General features: G+C 41.0%; 1 protein-coding gene across 2 annotated transcripts in view; it reads left to right on the forward strand.

The window, feature by feature from the left end:
* The window catches only part of Ndfip1 (Nedd4 family interacting protein 1), a 46,291-nt gene extending 23,492 nt beyond the window's left edge, over positions 1-22,799 (forward strand). The window contains exons 2-8 of one of the 2 annotated variants that reach the window (NM_001355749.1): positions 519-606; positions 5,293-5,423; positions 9,157-9,244; positions 9,907-10,031; positions 13,657-13,723; positions 18,147-18,252; positions 21,863-22,799. In NM_001355749.1, coding sequence (NP_001342678.1) covers positions 519-606; positions 5,293-5,423; positions 9,157-9,244; positions 9,907-10,031; positions 13,657-13,723; positions 18,147-18,250 — 603 coding nt within the window. In that variant the 3' untranslated portion in view covers positions 18,251-18,252; positions 21,863-22,799. The remainder of the gene's footprint in view (positions 1-518; positions 607-5,292; positions 5,424-9,156; positions 9,245-9,906; positions 10,032-13,656; positions 13,724-18,146; positions 18,253-21,862) is intronic. The other variant, NM_022996.2, reaches the window with a different exon arrangement.
* Positions 22,800-23,106: the final 307 nt, after the last annotated feature.

A 23,106-nucleotide genomic window follows, 5' to 3' on the forward strand; every position in this document is an offset into this window, starting at 1 on the left:
ATAAGTATCCAAGTTGTCAAGTTTTCTTCATTTATTTTTTTTTCCCTGAGTCTTATTTTTGATAGCGGGGCATGGTGGCACACACCTGTAATCTCAACACTTGAGAAGCAGAGTTGGCAAGGTCAGGAGTTCAAGGCCTTCATCAGCTTCTTGACAAATTTGGGACAAGCTTGGGCTACATTTAGCTTTTTCTGGGTTTTTGATAACCCTCATATTTTATGTTCTCCAGTCTTGTGTACAACTCTTGATGCTCTTGCCTGAGCTTTTCAAGTGCTGGGCCTATATGAATATACCATGCCTACTTGGAGTATCATTCTTATGTAACTTCTTTTTGTCTGATTATTTCCATAAAATATTTCTTCCTGGGAATAGGATACTTTAGAAGAGAGTTTGCACATTTTAAGGTGTAGGAAACAAACACAGTGCCAGGCAGCCTTCCAGATAGGCTACTCTAGTTTTAGGTTTGCATCTTTAGAATTTGTCCTATGTGTGTATTCATAATCTGATTTTTTATTCAGTTGCAGAATGAAGAGGAGCCTGGGGAACCTGAGCAGACTGCAGGTGATGCTCCTCCACCATACAGCAGCATCACGGCAGAGAGTGCAGGTAAGTGCTGGGGCCAGGGCTGCCTGACACTCTCTCAGACTCGTCCAGTAGCTGTTGGTTGCTGTTTGTCTTCCCTTCAGCTTTCCATAAGTTTTCTTCCCATGAATTTTAATTTGTAGGCCAAGGTGAAAACTGGTGTTACTGTTAATCTCATTCTGAAAAACAGATGAACACACCTTTCCTTTTTTCCAGCTGGTAAAAAAGGGCTTTATTAGTGGTGAGGAAACAGACACACAATGCAAGTCACATACACGGAGAAGATGACCCTCTGCAAAGCAGAAAGACTTTGGAAGCCAACCCCCAGACCCCACTTACCGTGCTGCCTTTTTGGAGACCTCAGGTTCATTCCAGCTAACTCATAAAGAAAGGGGAAACTGAGGAATAAGTTCCACACTGTGATGTCACACACCTGCAGCCTCAGCCCTGGAAAAATGCCTTGCAAGTTGGAGGTCAGCCTGGACTACATGAGACCTTGTTTCAAAAATAAACAAACAAAACCAAAATAAAAATACAAAGAAGGGCTGGAGAGATGGCTCAGTGGTTAAGAGCACTGACTGCTCTTCCAGAGGTCTTGAGTTCAATTTCCAGCAACCACATGGTGACTTATAACCATCTTAATGGGAGCTGGTGTGTCTGAACTACAGTGCACTCATAAACATTAAAAAACAAAACAAAACAACCCACAAAGAAGAAAGGGAGGAAGGGCTGAGAACTGGGTGATCCCCTGGCTTTCGTAATTTCTTCGTTAGAGAAGCTGCTCGCGTGTGAGACAAAACACAGCTATGGGAGGATTTTCGGTAACTAGAGTTTCTGATAATCACTTCTGCTGTAGGCCTTCAAAGTTCACCAGTTTTGTTTTAAAGTTAGATTTCTGTCTCTTAATTTATGTGAGAGTGTTTTGCTTGCATGGAATCCATGGAACTGGAGCTACAAATGGTTGTGAACTACCATGTGGGTGCTGGGAATCGAACCCAGGTCCTCTGCAAGAGCAACAAGGACTCTTAGTCATTGAGCTATTGCTTCAGCTCCGGTCCACCAGTTTGAATAGAGCCACTTCCATATTTTATAAAGCAGGATTGTGGCAGAGTGGCAGATAGAGCCATGTGCCACTGTTGAACCCACCTCTACTTCAGCATAAGCAAATTGAAGACATTCATCTTTGTGAAGCCTTAACAGCCTGAACGTCTTTTTATTTGTTGGGATCTTGGGAAGGCTGTTGATAGTTGATTTATTCCATTAGTAGGCTGGGGTCTTAAAGCCACCATTTTAATTGTGTGGACCATAGGTCAGCATCTTACCTCTAGTCTGGCTTTAGTTTCTAAGCTTTGATCTTGATATGCTTGCATTTCAAGTCCCTTATAGTAGTTATGGTTCTTTTATCTGTGAGCTCCTGAAACTTACCCTTCCAAGTTTCAGACTTTGGAAGAACTGTATTATGTCATGGGATTGGCCTAAGACTAGATCACCAAGAGAATGGGAGTATAGCTCAGTGGTAGAGTGCTTGCTTGCCATGTATGAGGGCCTGGGTTTGTTCCTCAGCCTGGATTACAAGACTGTGATCATGACTATTACCCACTTCATTAATAAGAGTTTAAATTCATTGTTTCATTCACCATCAAAAGTCCATTATGTTTTGCTACCCAAAATCATTCCTTTCCTGGTGAACATTTGAATATCTACCCTCTGTAGTTGTGAATTCTTTTGGTTTTGGAGGGAGTTGGTTTTGTTTATTGAGTCAGGCTCTCATAACCCATACAAGCAACTCTGTGTAGCTGGGGCTTGCCCTAACTCCTGACCCTACTGCTTTCAACTTTTAACCAGTTTAGATATTCTTTCTCAAATACTTCTACCTTATTAATCTACATTCTATATTCTTTCTAAAGATTTTCCTTTTGATATAGGGATTATAACTAGATATAATCTCTGGTAGATAAATCCAATTAGATAGTGGGGTCATTATCAGTTGTGGAGGATGTGTGTGTGTGTCTCTGTGTGTGTGTGTGTGAAAGAGAGAGAGATAGACAGACAGACAGACACAGAGACAGAGTAAGTTTGCGTTTGAGACAGGATTTCGTATATATCCCTAACTGCAATGCTAGTGGCTAAAGATAGATGGATTTCAGGAACTCTCTGGCCAGCCAGTCCAGCCAATTGCTGAGCTCCAAATTCACTTAAGAAACTTTGTTTCAAAAACTATAGAGTGATAGAGGAAGGTGTCCGTTGTTAACCTCAGGCTTCCATGTATGTACACGCACATGAACTTGTACATAAACACATGTGGTACACCAAATACCCTCTCCCTCACAAGCCCACACATAAAATGGGGTGGGGAGAAAGAGAGTAAGATATATAGTGTTTACTTCTAGCCTCCCCATATGTGTGTATGCTTAGACACAAGTGTTCACCACAAACATATGTGCATATACCACAGACACACATATACACAAAATTTGGCATCTGTGTAATGCCCTCCAACTTGGGAACATGGCCAAACACCCCTTCTCCCCCATTTATTGAGATTTTGTTTGTTGTTGGTATATTCAGGTACATATACAATAACTGTATATCCTTACTTTTACTTTTTTTTTTCAAATTTATATAAACACATATGTGCATATACACCATGTTTGTGTGGGTACTAGCAGAGGCCAGAAAAGGGCATGGGATCCCCTGGGGCTGGAGTTACAAGAGGTGAGCTTCACAGTGGGGGTTCTGGGAACTAAGCTGGAGGCCTCTGGAGTGGCAGGAAGCACTTGTAATTCTGAGCTGTCTTTTCAGCCCTTTGTTCTCTAATCATGAGGGAGAAAGAGTTTAATAAATAATTTACCAGTGACTATGTTTTCTTTGGGCGTTTGCTTGCAATACTGGAGACTGAAATTAGGGTCCTGTATATATGAGGCAGGTGCTCTGTCACCGGACTGTTAGAGCCTGGGTCATACTAGTGGATATCTTCTAGACATTTGTGACCAAAATAAGGAAGTTTGTTTGTTTGTTTTTTAAATGGATATTGAATTTTTGTTTTGTTTTGAGAAAGGGTCTGTCATAGACTAGGTTATTATCTTCATTAACTAGGTATAGGGAGAATGATCTTGAACTCCTAGTTTTCCTGCCTCTACCTAGATGGTAAGTGTTAGGATTACAGGGTTGTGCCTCCACACCCAGCACCTGAATACTGGGCATGATGGCGCATGCCTGTAATAGCCCTTGGAAGGCTGAGACTGGAGACAGTTTGAGTACAGACTTTCTATGGCTAGATCCTGTTAAAGACGAGGAGAAATATGAGGGAAAGGAAGAGGGAGATTATTGTTTCCTTTCTGTTTTCTGTTAACGAGGGGCATTGATGAGCTATCGTTTCAATAATGCATTATAGTAAAAATGTTAAACTTACTGGTTATAGTTAGCTCACACCTCTAGTATCAGTACTTTGGAAGTCAAGGCAGAGCAATGGTAGTTTGAGGCCAGCCTGGGTTACACAGCAAGATCTTGTTCAAAGAAAAAATTTAACAGAGAAGTTAATTTATAACCAAAGGAAAAAAGAAAGAAAAATGGGAGGTGGACTACAGGGTTTTCTTTTTTCAAAAGTTAAAAAAAATATTTAGAAGTTAATTTTAAAAAAGATTTATTTATTATTCATAAGTACATTGTAGCTGACTTCAGACACATCAGAAGAGGGCATCAGATCCTATTACAGATGGTTGTGAGCCACCATGTGGTTGCTAGGATTTGAACTCAGGACCTTTGGAAGAGCAGTCAGTGCTCTTACTTGCTGCACCATCTGGCCAGCCCCCTAGAAGTTAATCTTATAAATACATCTTTTCTATTATGATTAGTTGGTAAGCTAGAAATACACTGTTCAGAAGAGGAAATGAAGATTTCACAGAGAGAATTATTTTATAACCAAATTAGTAACCTCAGCACATCAGAGAACAATGTGAAGTAAAAACACGAGTGAGAGAACAAGAGCACATGGATATTAAGTTTGTTAATTTGTTAATAAGAGTAACCACAGTATAGATCTTAGTGCACATGTGAAGGCTTTTTAGCCCTTTGATAGGAGATCTTGCTATGTTGCCTAAGCTGGACTAGAGCTTGTGACCCTGTATCATTCATATCCCAAATGTCTGGGATCACAGGCATGTGCTATCATGCTGGCTCACGTACTGTGTTTGCCTACGTGTTTTTTTCCTTAACTATTTAAATTATCAGGTTTAGTGGTCACTTAGGAGTCTGGGACAGGAAGATTCTAAGTTCAAGAATAGCGTGGTCAAAGTAAAAAGTGAAAAGAGGGCTGGAGATACAGTTCAGTGGTATAGTTCTTGCCTACAGTGCACAAGGCCCTGAGTTTGATTCCCAGTGCCACAGAAGTAAATGCCTGTTAAATTAATAGTGATCCAAAACAATTAAGAATAAAGGTGTAAAGTGAGGTTTTATTTTATTTTATATTTACTTGTTTGTTTGATAATTTATAAACAGAGTCACTGTGTAGTCTTGGCTGGATTGGAACTTGCTCTGTAGACTAGGCTGCCCTTGAACTCAGAGATCCATGTGCCTTTGCCTCCTGAGTGCTAGGATTAAAGGTGTGGTGAATTTGGCTTTTAAATATACACTTTAAAATTATCCTGAGTGTTACATTCATTTATAAATATCTTTTGCTTCAGATAGATTTTGTTATTTCCTTTTTTGCAGCATATTTTGACTACAAAGATGAATCTGGATTTCCAAAGCCCCCATCGTATAATGTGGCTACAACACTGCCCAGTTATGACGAGGCTGAGAGAACCAAGACTGAAGCTACGATCCCTTTGGTTCCTGGAAGAGTAAGCACTGGCTTTATCTGTGTTGTTTTGGGCTGCTTAGTTGGAATTCACTTATTTTCATTATCCCACTATTAAGTTATTAGAATTGTCTTGATTACTGCTGATTTTAAGCATATGTATTTTCTTTTGGAATAATAAGCATTTTTTCCCCTGAATATGATGCACTAGGCAGAAAATCACTGACCTGTTCATTTTCCTGTATTTCAAAGGATATTTCTACTACCACCTCTCTTTCAGGCCTCCAGGGGTAGGTGGAAAGGACTAAGGAAGTACATTGGTTATGCCTTGATTTGTATACACTTTGGTATTAGCTGTTAGGGATGCCTATGAAGAGAGGAAATACAAATGACATCATTGAATTAAACTCATGAGACCTAGCGTCATCCCAGTAAACATTGTACCTCAAACATTCCAGATCATGTAATTTGTAAGTTTAGATTCCTCCCAGCTTGCTGGACATGGAAGCTAGCAGATTTAAGATTGATGCAGATAGGAGTTGGGGTGTAGTTCAGTTGGTAGAGTGCTTGCCTAGCATGTACAGGTTTGATCTCCAGCACAACATGTATCAAATATGGTGGCACATACCTGTAATCAGGAGGATTACACATTCTAGGTCATACTCAGCTGCATCCTGAGTTCATAGCCAGCCTGAAATGCATGGGATGCTGGAAGAAAGGAATCAAAAATAAGCAGGTACTCAGCGAGTGGCAGCAGCAAGCAGCACCTTCTAGCACGGTGCTCTTGTGCAGCCTGGGACCCTTAGCTCTGCTTAAAAGTAGACAAGTAAAGACCAAGTGAGAATCCTTTTATTGGGTGTGACATTGCAGACTGAGGAAGCAGCCAGGAGAGTTTGTCTCCTAGCCAACTTACCGAGTAGACCCAAACAACCTACTTACATAGCCAGTGAAGGTGTTTGCACCAATTACAGCAGGTCTTTCATGCAAAGGAACGTTTCTGTTTATGCCTGTCACTGCATCTTACTTTTTGTGCCAGTCACAGCAATGTCTCTGCTAGGTCACCAAAAGAAGTGTTCCCTCTTTAGTCTAGCTAGCACTTTTAATAGTGCTTAACTTCTGTCCAGTGCTCCACTGAGAGGTAAGTTTCCTTCATCTTTTTCATGTAAGTTTGTCACTGCACTCTGAAGACCTGTTGGAATCTCTGGTGAATAGATCAGTATAAAAATTAGCTCAGATTAATTACCAAACACTTAAAATTCTTTAGGCAAGTGTTCATGCTTAGGAACTTCTTAAAGGTAGATATATAAAGGTATTTTTATATAGGGTGGAATATGTTTTGTAGTGAATAGATAAGGAGATTTGTTTGCATGGAGTTTAACATCCAGTTTAGGAGCTGGGCATGGTGGCGCACGCCTTTAATCCCAGCATTCGGGAGGCAGAGGCAGGTGGATTTCTGAGTTCGAGGCCAGCCTGGTCTACAGAGTGAGTTCCAGGACAGCCAGGGCTACACAGAGAAACCCTGTCTCGGAAAAAACAAAACAAAACAAAACAAAACAACAAAAAAAAAACATCCAGCTTAGGTAAAAGGCTCCCAAATATGCAAACCTATACTGCACATGAGCTGTGGACATCAAGAGCTGTGTCTTTTTACTAGATGATCATAGGGAGAAGAATGGGTTTGTAGATAACCTAGAGTTTTGATAGAGGGAAAAGCCTATAACATACATTTGTTTAACTAGGGGGTTTGTGGATGGAAGAGCTTTATGTGAGCAAGGAGTTTGTGAAAGGAGTCTGGAGATGTGACCAGAACTGTCAGTTCTTATATTCTTGGAACAATAAGTCAAGACATTTGCAACTGGTGTGTAGCTTAGGGAGAATCTTCAAATTTTGAACAAGAATATGGAAAGAACTAGTGGTGCTTTGAAAGCATGAGCTTAGCAGCAGTGATAGAAGGAGTCATGGGGTATACAGAGGATCCGAAGGAAAACTAAAGATACAGACAGTGCTCTCAGAAGCTACCTAAGTTATCCTTGCAGTATATCTTTGAGTAATTATGCAAAATAAATACTAAAACAGAAATAGTTTCAATTTTGAATCACATTCTGTTAATATTAATAAGTCAGAGTATTAGATACTTGCTAATTTTTAAAAGTATAAAGCAAATTATGTATCATAAAATTTTCCAATAGTGGAGGAAGTTTGTTAAATTACAAAGAAAGTGGCCACTGCCAATGTCCCTATATAGGTCCCAGTCTCCAGAGGGAACACCTGTAGCATTTGTTATGGATCTTCAAGCGCTATTTGCCCCAAAGACATTTTGCTTCCATTTGAGAAGCCCTTACTGAGCTATGTAAAAGTGTGTTGAGTTTTACTTTGAGGTATCCAAGTTACTTTCAAATTATTTAATACATAGTCTCTACTTAGTGTTAGCCAGGGCTATGTTCCTTCTAGACTGTAATAATAATTGTCTTTTCAGATTCTAATGGACAGATCCTATCTGTCAGTAAGGACTGAGTTGTCAATTCTGTATTCCAGTGCAAACATGTGTTGCTGAGCATTGGATAGCCAGGTACTCGACATGGACGAGCATTCTGTCCTTGGCCCTTGGTTCAGCCTCAGGAAGCACTTGAACTACCAGTGTTACCTCTTCAATGGGCTCTATATTCCTGACAGTATAGGCCTCTGTTTTAGTTAGGGGGTTATTGCTGTGAAGAGATACCATGACCAAGGGCAACTCTTATAAAGGCAAAAACATTTATTTGGGGCTGGCTTAGAGATCCAGAGGTTCAGTCCATTTTCAACATGACAGGAAGCATGGCAGCGTGCAGGGAGACATGGTGCTGGAGGAGGAGCTGAGAGTTCTACATCTTGATCCACAGGCAGCCAGGAGGAGTCTGTCTTCCACACTGGGCAGAGCCTGAGCATAGGGGGAGACCTCAAAGCTCCCTCCCAACCACATAGTGACACACTTCCTCCAACAAGGCCACATTTTTTAATAGTGCCACTCCCCATGGATCAAGACTAAAAAACATGAGTCTTTGGGGCCAAACCTATTCAAACTACCACAGCCTCCAACAGAGCCTGTGTAGGTGATTTTTTTTTTCTTGCTCGAGATAGGGTCTGATTATTTATCCCTTGGTGGACTGGAACTTGCTATATAGACCGGGGTGGCTTAGAAATCACAGAGTTCTACCTGCCTCTGCCTCTTGAGTTCTGGGGTTCAAGATGTGCCTCGCTAAGGATTTTCTTGAAAGAATTTGGTATGTGGATAGAAACATAGCTTAATGGTAGAGTTCCGGCTTGGCGTTTGTGAGGACCTAGGTTCAGTCTATAGTACAAAGAATAACTAGTGATAAGAATAGTGGGGCTGGAGAGATGGCTCGATGGTTAAGAGTACTCGCTGCTCTTCCAGAGTTCAATTTCCAGCACCCATATGGAAGCTCACAACTGTCTGTAACTCCTGTTTCAGGGAATCCAACACCCTCACACAGACATACATGTGGTCATAAACACCAATAAAATAAAAATAAATTTAATTTAAAAAATAAGAATAGTAGCTTGGACTATGAAATAAATAATTAGTTTAGAAGGCTTTGAAGATACTAAAATGATTCATATCTGCTCTGAGTTGCTGAGTGATAACAGTTATAGTTCTGAATTGAGCCAGTAATAAATGCACTTCTAGATTCTTGTATTTGTTCCTTGTATTTTTCCTGATGTCATTTGTCTAGAAATAACTCATTATGACTTTGCCTTATTCTTTTTCCTTCAATTAGGATGAAGATTTTGTGGGCCGGGATGATTTTGATGATACTGACCAGCTGAGGATAGGAAACGATGGGATTTTTATGTTAACTTTTTTCAGTAAGTATGTACACACCAGTATATACACTCCTACAAACCTGAGTGCTCTGAATTCATCGATGGAAAGTATGATTAAAGCAGTTATGGGTGTTGCATTTGTACACAGGCCAAGTGTCATCTTGCAGGCCACAGGTGCACTGTGTCACAGCTGCTCACACCCAGGGCTGGAGGAGGAGTGCAGCGGCTTTGATGGGTTTGGTCCGGAAGCTTCCATTTTCCTGAGAGACCAAAGTCAACCTGGTCTCCCACTTTTAATGCTGTCTTATGATATTTATGTTTTGATGCACCTCACTTAGCAGTGAGCACTTTTTTATTTACTCTGTTAAAAGCACAGAAAACGCAGTGCAAAAGAAGTGATGCTAAGAACTGTCAGAGACAGAGCAGGAGGATGAGAGCCTCGCATCACATTCCCCTGGGGCTCCAGCTTAATTTCCAACGTGTTTAGTTTACTTACTGCCCGTATGGCAGCAAAGACAGGAACAGGTTGTTGGGCACTGACAGCAGCACCCATGGAGGATAAAGCGTAAGACTCAGATGGAAGACAGGGTGCTTGTGGGGAGGCAGAGATAGGTTGTCAAGGAGCGGGAAGCCACACAAGCAGAGGCTGCTGCAGAGCACACTCCTGTGCTGGGCTAACGTATCTTTTCCCTCCACTCTTACAGTGGCATTCCTCTTCAACTGGATTGGGTTTTTCTTGTCTTTTTGCCTGACCACCTCAGCTGCGGGAAGGTATGGGGCCATCTCAGGATTTGGTCTTTCTCTAATTAAGTGGATCCTTATTGTCAGGGTAAGTTGCATAGCAGAGAACAGATTGTGAAGAGAGTCAGTAATTAGAATGACTTTGAATGTTTTCATTTTCACCTTTCGTTACCTCAATATTTATTTGGCTTTTTTCTGATTCCATGATAAAGTGAGCTAAAATCAATTACACACAGTTCCTGTCTCCATATTTCATGTTCAGATTCAAGTAGGTGGTCTGTCTGACAGGTTGTTTTGATGCTTAAAATATGATAATGAATGTGTATAGTCTGGAGTTTCTATGACACGAAGAGTATTTCTGTGCTGTCTCACAAAAGTAGGCATTCTTCACATTAATTCTCTTAAAATTTTAATCCCAAGACTTTCTCTATCTTTCCTTAATTTTTCCTTTTGGGTTGAAGCTATACAGAAATATCTACTGTTCCATAGGGAATTTCTTTTAGTAAAATTATAGAAATGTTTGTCTTTGTTAAGGAATACCCAGGTGAAATTGCATAAACAACTTTAAATTCTAGAACATCTAGGGTCTTTAAAAAGCAAAACAAAACTAGCTTTAATTTGTTCAAGGCCACACAGCTATATAAAATGGTATCAAAGAGGGAGCCAAGGTCCACAAGATGCTTGGCCTGAGTTTGTCGAATTTCTGAATGAGCCCAGGATAACCTTATGCTCAGTCTCTAAGCTCAGGGCTCTAGCCATCCCTGGCGTTCTCCTTGATGAATGAAGTGCCTGATCTTGATGGAGCTGCTGTGCGTGTTCACTATCTAATACAAAGTATACTTTCAAAGTTCAGATGTTTCCTGGTGGTAATGATGCACACCTTTAATCCCAGCGCTCAGGAGGTGGAGGCAGGTGGATCTCTGTGAATTTAAGGCCAGCCTGGTCTACAGAGTGAGTTCCAGGTTAGCCAGGGCTACACAGAGAAACCCTGTCTCAAAAACAAAAATAGAAAGCTTAGATGTTGATTCAGATCCACTGGTGGGTTCAATAAAGTATACTTAGCTGCCATGGGCGACCCACACCTAAAATCTCAGCAGAGATGGGTGTATCTGTGAATTCATGGCCAGCCTAGTTGTATAGTGAGTTCCAGGCCAGCTAGGGCTATACAGAAAAATCCTGTCTGCAAACAAAACAAGTATCCTTTGTCTTCAGATGAGTTTGTTGTCATTGTCAACCTGGCTGACAAAGCCAGATTATTATAAATCGTCATACTGTGGCTAGGAAGGTGGTTCAGTGGGTATTAGCACTTGTGAGGACCTCAGTTCTCTCGAGTCTCTTCCACTCACATAAAAGGTGAGGATAACTGTACAAGTCTGTAACCTCCACAGCACTGGAAGTGGAGGTGGGCAGATCCCAGAGCCCGCTGTCCAGAGCCAGTCTAGTCCAATAGACAAGGGTCTCCTTTAGTGAGACCTTGTCTTGAGGAGATTAGGTGAAGAGTGCTAGAAGACACCTGATGTCCTGCTCTGGCTTCTGTGTGTGTCAGACAGGGCACAGGGACATGTTTCATCATGTACACATTACACATAAACAGCACACACATCAATGGATGTTAATTGGTCATTGCAGTTTATCAAAGCAGTTCTAAAGAATTCATTGGCTATTTTAGGAATCAAATATCCTTTGAAAATTAGATAATTGTGGGCTTTTCCCTGGATAGCTAATTTATATTCATCTAAAAACACGGACTTTAGGGAAAATAAGAAAGAGTCAAAACCCATGGACGTTAAGGCCCAAGTCCAAGAGAAGTTTTCTTTTTTTGTTGTTGTTTTGTTTTGTTTTGTTTTGTTTTGTTTTGTTTTGTTTTGTTTTTCGAGACAGGGTTTCTCTGTGTAGCCCTGGCTGTCCTGGAACTCACTTTGTAGACCAGGCTGGCCTTGAACTCAGAAATCTGCCTGCCTCTGCCTCCTGAGTGCTGGGATTAAAGGTGTGCGCCACCACGCCCAGCTGTTACTTTTTAAGAAACAAAATATTAGGGAAAGTCCATTCCACAAAACTATGATGTCCTGATTTTTGGACTCCTAAATCCTCTGTAAAAGCCAGATACAGTAGTACATGCTTTGTAACACTGGTGTTATCTCCTGTGGGGAGGTAAGAGGCCAAGCAGAAGCTCTGGAAAGGCAGCAGGTCAGCTGTGTCTGCTGTAACACAGAGAGAAGCAGGTCAGCTGTGTCTGCTGTAACACAGAGAGGCCTGTTTAACAAGGTGGAGGGGTACCAACACCTGAGGGTCTCTAACTTCCATACGCATGCAAGTGTCTCTGTCTCTGTCTCTCTCTCTCTCTGCCTCTCTCTCTGTCTCTGTCTCTCTCTCTCTCTCTCTCTCTCTCTCTCTCTCACACACACACACACACACACACACACACACACAGAATAGAAAGAAAGGAGAGGAAAGAAAGGAGAGAAAAGAAAGTAAGTATGCTGTGGAGCCTTCTGTATCCCTGCTTTTCAGCTTCAGTTACCTCTGGTTAAAGGCTGAATTTTTCAGAAAGACACAGTTAATAAGGTTTTTTTTGTTTGTTTCATTGTTTTGAGATGTCTTACTATTTAGCCCTGGCTGACCTGGGTCTTGCTGTGTAGACCAGGCTGGCTTTGAACTGGCAGCGATCCATCTGCCTCTGTCTCCATGGTGTTAGGATTAAAGGCATGCACCACCATTCCTGTCCCCAATTTGTAAGTTTTAAATGGCATTCCATACAGAACAGTAAGAATTTCTCAAACCACCCTGTTCAAAACTTGTCTTGGTATCACTGTGCTTGTGCTTCATGAATCCTTATTTTAAATGGTGATGGTTCCAAATTGCAAAAGTAGGGATACCAGCAGTTTGGATTCGCCAAAGAGAAACCACATGCTTCTTTTCACACCATAATAAAAGGAAAAAAAAAAAAAATCCAATACTGTTTCTCAGATCTTTATGGCAGCAAGATTTTTTTTTTAAGAACCAAGTTTGTATAACTTATCACAGTATATTGTTAGTCATTTCTATGGCAGTTATCATTAATCTTTTAATGTACTTAATTCATAAATTAAACTTTATCAAAGGTCCATATATACAGAAAGATTGTATATGCATATACCTAGGCTTTGAACTTATCTGCCATTTCAACCATTCATGAGTGTCTCAGAGGCTATCTCCCATGGACAAAAAGGGAATACTGCTTTAATTCTTAGACTCTGGACACCAGGACCACCAAAGAAAAGTAAAATAAATTGCAAATCTATTAAACACTAAATTTTTTACTAAATGGCCAAAAAAAAATGTAGATTAGATAGAAAGACTGATCTTACATTTTTAGGTGTCCAAAAAAAAAAAAAAAAAACCAAGCTCAGAATGGCTTACCAAGTCAGAAAAATTTGAGGAAGTTTCTATTCCCCATCAAAACAAGTCCTGCTCTTAACTGCTGAGCCATCACCTTTCTGCCCCCCATTTATAACTTTAAATTCTAGGAGAATCCAATGTTCTCTTCCAAACTCTTCAGGCACCTGTGTGTGTATACACTTATGTAAAATATGGCACATTATATAAATAAATTTTTAAAATACCTGTATATGGTCTTGATGACAGTTGTGTTTTATATGCCCCTAAATTAGTATATGAAATTGTTCTGTTAGGGTGGAATAAAGTCTTTGCCTTTTTTCTTCTTCTTCTTTCAGTTTTCCACCTATTTCCCTGGATACTTTGATGGCCAGTACTGGCTCTGGTGGGTGTTCTTGGTTTTAGGTAAGTGCTTTTAACATAAGAAAATGAAGTTTAAAATTATCTTTAAAATGTTTTAAATGTCTTAAATTAGACATCTAAAATTACTTTAGCAAAGCATCATCTCACTGTATAATATTAACCATCAATTTAAAATGCAGTTTTCAGATGTCTGTTTCTTAATGGCTAGCTGATATGAGTAGCATACATGTTAGTAGAGGCTGTGAATGCTTCTCCTGGTGCCCTTATTTGTCATCAGTGGGGCATACTGATGACACTACAGTGTAGCTTTTTTTCTACTTGTGAGTTACTGCCACAGAGGGTTTGCAATCTCAACCCCAGGTTTATGAGCCATCTTTTGTTAGATCTGTCAGTAGACCACAGAAAATGTATATATAGTTCTAATTCCAATAATTGTGAAATTATGGGGTTCCCAGAATTCTGCAGTTCACCATTGATAAGACTTACTTTGCAGTGAAAGGAAGATTTGAAACTAGTACTGGGTAAGAGTGGCACGCACTTTTAATCCCAGCACTTGGTAGGCAGGAGCAGGCAGAGCTCTGTGGGTTAGAGACCAGTCTGGTCTTCAGAGCAAGTTCCAGAACAGCTAAGGCTACACAAAGAAACCCTGTCTCAAACAAACAAACAAAAACAAACAGACAAAAAACCCACCAAAGCCCTATAGATACATAAGTACACACATACAGAATGCATACACACATTTGTGTGCATGCACACGAGGGCAGTCCATCTCCAGATTACTTACAATTTTTATTTTTCTTATTTACTTTAAATTATTTTCTTCCTAATCATTAAAGTGAGGAAATTTGTATTGGGATGAATTATTTTAATGTGACTTTGTTATTTATAAAGATATAATATAAAGATAAGATAAAATTACAGAGACCATCCTTCACCTATATGAGTACACTGTCACTCTTCAGATATACCAGAAGAGGGCATCGGATCCCATTACGGATGGTTGTGAGCCACCATGTGATTGCTGGGAATTGAACTCAGGACTTCTGGAAGAGCAGTCAGTGCTCTTAACCACTGAGCCATCTCTCCAGCCCCTACAGAAACAATCTTATCACTGCTGTCACATCTGCAAAGCAATAGCAGAGCCACCCAGCTCTTAAAAATGGTTTAGTGGTTAAAAGTTCATAGTGTTTTTGCAGGGGACCCATGTGTGACTGTGAGAGCACCTACTTGTACCCCAACACAGACATACATGTCATTAAAAGCAGAGTTTCAAAAAGAAAGATGTGATTGACACTAGACGTCTATGACATCATCACAGCTCTGTCCTCCTGGTGTCCTGCTCAAAGTTTGCCACTTATGATGTGACTCTTGGTTATTGCCAAAAATCCTTCCTGGGTTAGACCTTCATTCATTTGGTTGGTTGGTTGGTTGGTTGGTTGGTTGGTTGGTTATTTTGAGACAGGGTGTCTCTGTGTAGCCCTGGCTATTCTAGAACTCACTCTGTAGATCAGCAAGTCTCATACTCAAGATCTGTCTGCCTCTGCCTTCCAGATGCTAGCATTAAAGGCTTGTGCAACTATACCTGGCCTTGTTTTTTGTTTTGTTTGTTTTTCTTTTCTTTTTTTAATTCTTTTTTTCTTTTTCTTTTCTTTTCTTTTCTTTTTTTTTTTTTTTTTTTTTTTTTTTTTTTAGCAAAGTCCCAATGTAGGCCAGACTAGCCTTGACCTTTCTATGTAGCTGAAGATGACCTAGAATTTATCTTCCTGCCATACCTCTCAAGTCCTGGATTATAGGAATGCACCACCATGCCTGGTTGTCAGATTCATAATTGGACTGTCACTTTGTTTTGTTTTTGAGACAAGGTCTTGCTGTGTACCCTATCACTGGCTGATCAGGAAGTCATTAAGCTTGCTTGATTTTGCCTCTGCCTCCTGAGTGTGCATGCTCGTGTCTAGTTCCTGCTCCACACGCCTTCTTGGATCCTCTGGCAAAGCTGTTGGTGCGATTGTTGCTAGTGAGTCTGGCTAGCTCAGCCTAACACCTAAGCCCAGCGAGGACTTGAGAGTTGAGGCCTGCCTTTCTTAGTCACCAGATCCGTGCACTGCTAACCCTGCATCTTAGGAAATGCAAGTCATGCATGGTATTGTCCTCTGCCCCTCTGTGCTGCAGCATTGGCTACTCTTGCTCTTGCTCACTGGAGTCTAATGATTCCAGGACAAGAAAGGGGCAAGTTCCCCCTGTCTGGATTTCCACAAGTTTAATAAAAATGAGTGGCTCAGGAGAAATATGTTGTCTTGTTTATTCTCTCAGATGGACTCTGAGAGAAAGGCTGGGTTGAGTGGTGTGCTCAGTGGCCTAGGACACTGGCCTCACATGCTCAGTCCTGGTGGCTTTAATCCCTAGCACCATTTGAAAGAGATGAGGAGTAAGGCTGATCACCTACTGACTTCAGTCGACCGAATTCCAGATGGATCAAAGGAGAGGCAGGAGGCCTTTTCAGACGGCTTGTTTGCAGTATATATTAAAGAAATTTAACAGTTTGATTTCTGTATCCGTGTTTCATGGAAGATAGATTGATATTTTATTATTTTTTTAAGATTTATTTATTTATGTATAGGAGTACACTATAGTTGTCTTGAGACACACCAGAAGAGGGCATGGATCCCATTGCAGATGGTTGTCACCAAGCAAGGGGGTGGGGGGAGTGGCTCAGCTTTGTGTGCCTATGTGTGTTTATACCTCTATTTAAAGTGTATGTTTGCCCCCTCTCTTTGAGTCTCTTTGGCAGTATCTGTAGGTATCTGTGCAGAACATAGACCCAAGCTGGTAGCTCAGGAGTTACAGCTAGCCTACACTAGTAGTTTGTTTAACCCAATTGTTCTTGTCCTTGTTGTTGTTATTTTGGTTTTTCTGAAACAGGGTTTCTCTGTGTAGCCCTAGCTGTCCTGGAATTCACTCTACAGCCAGGTTGGCCTCCCTCTGCCTCCTGCATGCTGGGATTAAAGATGTGTGCCACCATGCCCCACTTACCCCTGTTATTTTTAAAGTTGTTTTAAGTTAGTTGGCAATATTTTAAAATCAAGATATTTTACATAAATACTCTAACATTTTATCCTTTTCTCAGCAGTTAAAATATTTAGCAAATGCATCCCCCTACATGGTGCTGCTGGGTAGTGATGGTGCTTCTGTTTCAGGAGAACCAGCATGTGAGGGTTGGCCTATTCTGTATTTCTGTGCTTCTGTTGTCCGACTGAATGATAGTCATCAGGTTCAACACAGATAACTCTTGGTTTTTACCAAAGAAAGGGAAAAAAAGATGTGTGTGTGTGTGTGTGTGTGTGTGTGTAAATATATATATATATATTTAATCACAGAGTCTATGTAAAAATTCTTGAAAGCTGAATAGACTAATGATTACCTGGGGCTGGGAGAGAGCAGGAGGGAAGCAAATGAGGAGGAGCTGCTGAGTGCGTGCTTGTCACCGCCCCCAAATTAGACTGTTGTTGTCCTACAAGTCAGTAAATACATTTAAACCAGCAGTGAACTTGATAGCTCTAGATTGTATCTCAATAATGGTATTGAAATGGAGTTAAGGCTGAAAGAGGGTTAAGAGTGTGTTTCATCATCATCCAAGGGTAAATGAGTCTGCCACTGTCAGACCACCTTTACCAGTAGAAAACTGGGCCCTGGTAGTGATGGCTCACGCCTTTAATCCTAGCACTTAGGAGGCAGAGACAGACAGATCTCTGTGAGTTCAAGACCAGTTTGGTCTACAGAGCAATTTCCAGGACAGTTAGGACGACTTCCTGGACTACTAGAAAAACCCAGGTGGGTGAGAAAACTGGAGTTCTACATAAGTGTATGCTGACATCTAGTGGACAATGTTAAGTACTGTTGGCAGAAAATGAAATAACAGAAAAGATTAGAATTACGCTTGAGAAAAGCAGAATTCTGGTGGTGTGTGCCTGTAATCCCAGAAAAGTGCAGGGATGGAGACAAGAAAATTAGGAATTCAAGGCCAGTCTTTCCCACATAGCAAGTTGGAGACCAGTCTGTATACTAGGATAGTATTTCAGAAAACAAACAACAAAACCCATTTGTAATACCTCCTTTTGAGGTCAATTGTATGGATGTTGTTTGGGGACTCAGCAGGGAGATTTCTATAGACTTCTCAGAGAGGCCTCCAGATGTAAATGTGTGGTCCCATTTTACATTCCATTTCCTTTTGAGACAAGTTAGATCCTGTGCACAAGAGTCATTTGCACTTGAGATTTTGCCTTCCTATGGAGAATATCCCATTGGGTAATTTGATGAAACAGTCCTTTGAGATGTTGGGGGGAACTGTCCATGTTAGTAGGGCTTCAGCAGGAAAATGACACATTCCTGTTACAATGAGGCAAGTTCTGGGGAAGGGACTTAATGTAGAAATTAGAAGATCATTCTTGACTTTTCTTTTTTCAATTAGGCTTTCTCCTGTTTCTCAGAGGATTTATCAATTACGCAAAAGTTCGGAAGATGCCAGAAACTTTCTCAAATCTCCCCAGGACCAGAGTTCTCTTTATTTATTAAAGGTATTGGAGGAGGGGTGGGGCGCTGTGTTCCTTTGCTGTTAGGATCATGAGATGTGTTGCAGAGTTTAGAATGATACTCTAATGGGGGTACATAAATTGTAAGGAGGCCATTAAAAAAAGACCTGGCTTTCCCCCTTTTTTATTGGAGGGGTGGTGTCTGCAAAAAACTGTTGATGAGGGCAAAGGGGAAGAAGAGAAGTATTTTGCCAACATACAGGCAAGGGTCTCAGTAGTAATGGGGGCTGGAGGTAGGGCATTGATAGCATGATTGAGCCCATGGGGCCTCCTCCTTCTTCCCTAATCTCACAGAGCCCCAGAACGCCCTGAGGGAAGTCAGCAGGTACATCAGAAACAGGCTCTCTTGCTTGCACTACTGACCAGCCTACTAAAGTATCCATCTCTTAAAATTAATCCTTGGACCTTTCTTGCTGCCTGCTTTCAGGTTTATACCCAGATTTTATCACTCTGGTAGAGAGGTAGCTCAGATCCAAGGGAAGGAGAGAGACCTTTCTTGTACCTAACAGAACTAAGCCCTGAACTGATTCACACAGTTTTCCTCAGTGGCTAACTCCATCTTTTATCAGCAGCTACCTGAAGGGTAAGATAGCTTGAATACTGCAGAGTCCTGACAAGGCAGGCCATGCCTTTGCAGACTTCATTCTTTGCCCTTTGGGCTTTTGGGATTGTGTGTTTGATAAAATAAAACCTTGAGCACCCTTAAAAGCCAGTACAGTTGAAGGCCCAGAAAAGGCCTTGTGATAGCTGTGTGCAGCAGTTGTCACAAACCTTAAATGATAGTAGAACTTACCTTGCGGAAGTTGGCTATGTGTAGGAGAGCTTCAGTCTCCTGAGGTGTAGTGAGGACAGAACAGACAGCAGCTCAGCTCAGACTTCAGCCTTGCAAACAGAACTAGCCTGTAGGAATTTGATAGGAGCTTGAGATTACCCCTCTCTCGTGTATTGTCTTCATTTTTTCTTTTTTTATGTAGAAGGATATTTGACTGGCTTGGGGGTATAGCTCAGTGTACAAGGTTTGACTCCTCCTTGAAAAGGGAAGGGAGGGAAAGGGAGAAGCCGGGAAGGTTTGAGTGTACTGGGGGATTTCATACTTTGTTCATCTTCTAGTACACAACAAATAGTAGCCAAGACAGGGACTGCATAATGCTGTTTTCCAGTGTTAGGGATTTGCTGGGATTATGTTCTATAGCTTTGATTTTAAAAAAATTTTTGGAATATTTCTGAGTGGTCAACATTGAAAGTCATGAATCTGCTAGGCCACGATTTGTATCACCAGTCTTCAGGACAGTGCTGTGGGAACTGGTCAGGGACTGGTTTGAGCAGGGTTTCTGTGGTGTGCTTGAAAGGTTGTTGGAAACCTGCACACAACCTGTCTGAGGACACCAGAGCATTTATTAGCTTTCTGCCCAGCCTTGTGTGGTAGTTGGTATGAAATCACTCAGATGTGCCCAGAAAGTCTTGAGCCCAGGTGAAGGGACTAGGATTTGAAAGCAGTGTTTACAAATCTAATTGCTTCCTTATCAATTAACTCTCAGAATCCCTTAGAGGGAAATGGTAAGATTCTGTAGGCATGAGTGACCTCTGTTCATTGAAAAAACTAAATCCTCTCTATCCAGATCCACATGTAGAATATTTGCAGATATTTTGGTTAGAGGATACAGTAAAACCTCATTGTGTGAAGTATTATGGTGTTACTTCATTGAATCCGACCTTCTTATGTGGTTAATATTCTTAGTTAAAAGCAAGCTGTATGGCCGGGCGTGGTGGCGCTCGCCTTTGATCTGAGCACTTGGGAGGCAGAGGCAGGTGGATTTCTGAGTTCAAGGCCAGCCTGGTCTACAGAGTGAGTTCCAGGACAGCCAGGGCTACACAGAGAAACTCTGCCTCGAAAAAAAAAAAAACAAAACAAAAAACAACAACAACAAAAGCAAGCTGTATAGACTTACCTGCGCCAGAAAGACCATAGGTAGGGAATTTCAGAAGTAACTTCATAGAGACTATTGCACTATTGCAGCTTTCATTCTGAACTGAAATTAGTGTTTGCAGAGAGTGTTGAAATAGAGACATCTCTCACCTGGCATAGTGGTAATCAGCCAGGTCTTTGAAGCCAGACCAGTCTACATAGTTCCAGGACAGCCAGAGCTATGGAGAGATAGATTCTGTCTAAAAATACAAAACTCAAAGAGTAGAGACTTCCTTAGGCTATCCAAAATGTGGAACAAACAAGATGAACTGTGTGCAGAAGTGCAGTCATAGTGTGCTGGACAGTTTTATGTCAGCTTGACACAGCTAGACTTGGGGAAAAGGAACCTCAACTGAGAAGATGCCCCCTCCACACTGGCTTGTGGGTAACAAAAACAGCGTGGAGTGAGCCTTGTAGACTCATCTATGGGGTCTGAAGAGACTGCTCTGCAGTTAAGAGCACTTGTTGCTCTTGCAGACCCGGTTTTAGTGTCCAGCACTGGATATGGTGGATACAAGCACCCAGAACTCCAGTTCCAGGGTTCCATTGTCTGTGACTTCTAAGCTTCTTTTGGCACTACAATAAAAAGTTACTTAACACTTCCCCCCCACCCACCCCCATCCCCGTTATTTCCATGAGAATTATAAGTATGTATGATATATGTATGGGGCTGGGGATTTGGCTCAGTGGTACACATCTGCTTAGCATTCAAGGCCCTGAGTTCAGTTCTCAGCACAGGGCAGGGACACATGTAGATACAGACATCATTTAAAAAGTATACTTTTCTGTCATGATACTTTTTAAAAGGTGGTTAGGAGTTGCATATATTCTGAAAAACATGCTTCCCAGATACCTTGGTTCTTTTTGTTTGGTTGTTTTTGTTTTTGTTTTTTTCAAGACAGGGTTTCTCTGTATAGCCCTGGCTGTCCTGGAATTCACTTTGTAGACCAGGCTGGCCTCGAACTCAGAAATCTGCCTGCCTCTGCCTCCCGAGTGCTGGTTCCCAAAAGTTTTTTAAAGATTTATGTGTATGAGTTCACTGTAGCTCTCTTCAGACACACCAGAAGAGGGCATCAGATCCCATTATAGATGGTTGTGAGCCACCATATGGTTGCTAGGAATTAAACTCAGGACCTCTGGAAGAGTAGTCAGTGCTCTTAACCACTGAGCCATCTCTCCAGTTCCCTGACTTGTTTTTTTAAGAGAGAGCATACCAAGACTGGAAAGTTAGTCAGGGGTTAAGAGCACTGGCTGCTCCTCCAGAGGATCTGGGTTCCATTTCCCAGAACCCACATGATGGTCAAAACCATCCTTAACTCCAGTTCCAGAGTATCCAACGTCCTCTTACGGTCTCTGAAGTTACTGTACATGCAGTGCACAGACATACATGCAGATAAAACACCCATAGACATAAAATAAATCTTTAGAGAGAGCATGCCAGTTATTTACAGTTGGAGAAGGGGCTTGATGTTAAGAACTGAAAATTGACTTTATTGGCTACTATGACGTCCATGTATAATAATCTTCAAATTAGGTTGAAATGCCAAATGGGTGTCTCCGAGCCTCTCTTCTATGACTGTACCTTGCTTTTAGCCAACCTAACAGGCTAACTAGAGTTTGACTGTTCAGTGTCCTTCTCTGGCAGATGTTTTCTGGCAAAGGCTTCCTGCACTGATGAAGTCCCCTGAGAAGCGAGAGCACCTGCAGGAAGTGAATCACCACCAGAATGGAGGAACAGTCACCTGCTTTAAAAAATAAAGTACTGTTGAAAAAGATCATTTCTCTCTATTTGTTCCTAGGTGTAAAATGTTAATAGTTAATGCAGAATTCTGTAATCATCGAATCATTAGTGGTTAATGTTTGAAAAAGCTCTTGCAATCAAGTCTGTGATGTATTATTAATAATGCCTTATATATTGTTTGTAGTCATTTTAAATAGCATGAGCCATGTCCCTGTAGTCAGTAGGGGGCAATCTTGCTTTATTCATCCTCCATCTCAAAGAAGATTTGAAATTACAGATTAGTGTAAGCTATGTATACGGCTGGCTGTTTGAAAGGGGTTTTCTCAAAAGTCAAAACTTTGGTTATGACAGCATTTCTGCACATAGTCCATATTTCCTGTTCAAATTAATCTAGAAATATGTTTAATTGTACTGTGTGTGAACACCTGGAAGCAAAACCATAGTGCAAAGTTCATTGTAGTGTTACCAAAAAATGTTCTCAATTAGTAAATAAGCATTAATTTTTCATAGTCTACATTCAGAAATTACCTTTTCATTCTGTAGTTCTGTGTAGTTCATATAAAATGGAAAGGGCAAAGACAAGATTCAGATTAAATATTAAATATTATTCTGGAAGCTGGCTAGACTCTCAGAGGGTCAGGAACACAGAATTAGTTTGGAACTTTTGAGAGGATCCCTAGCATTCTGTACTCCTTGCTTTCACAACTGTTATAATGTAGAATGATGTGCTTGCTGCCCAAGTGCTAGTTCACTTTGGTTGCTATATTAAACTGTAAATACAATAGAACATTAATAAATGTCTCTTGTGTAGCACCTTTTACTGTAGATTAGTGTTTCATTTGGGGGCTTACATTGGCTGATTATGAAAACATTTTCTAATCTTACACAGAGTATATCCTAAAAATTAAAACTTTATGTGTCTTAGGGGTTTATTGCTGTGATAACACACCATGACCAAGCCAGGTCTAGTGGTGCACACCTTTAATCCCAGCACTCACAAGACAGAGGCAGGTGAATCTTTGAGTTAAGGCCAGCCAGAGCTACATAGAGAAACCTTGTCTACACACACACACACACACACACACACACACACACAACCCAAAACACCACACACACACACACACACACACAC

Source organism: Mus musculus, chromosome 18 (genome assembly GCF_000001635.26).
Source record: "Mus musculus strain C57BL/6J chromosome 18, GRCm38.p6 C57BL/6J".
In the NCBI taxonomy this organism is placed as follows: Eukaryota; Metazoa; Chordata; class Mammalia; order Rodentia; family Muridae; genus Mus; species Mus musculus.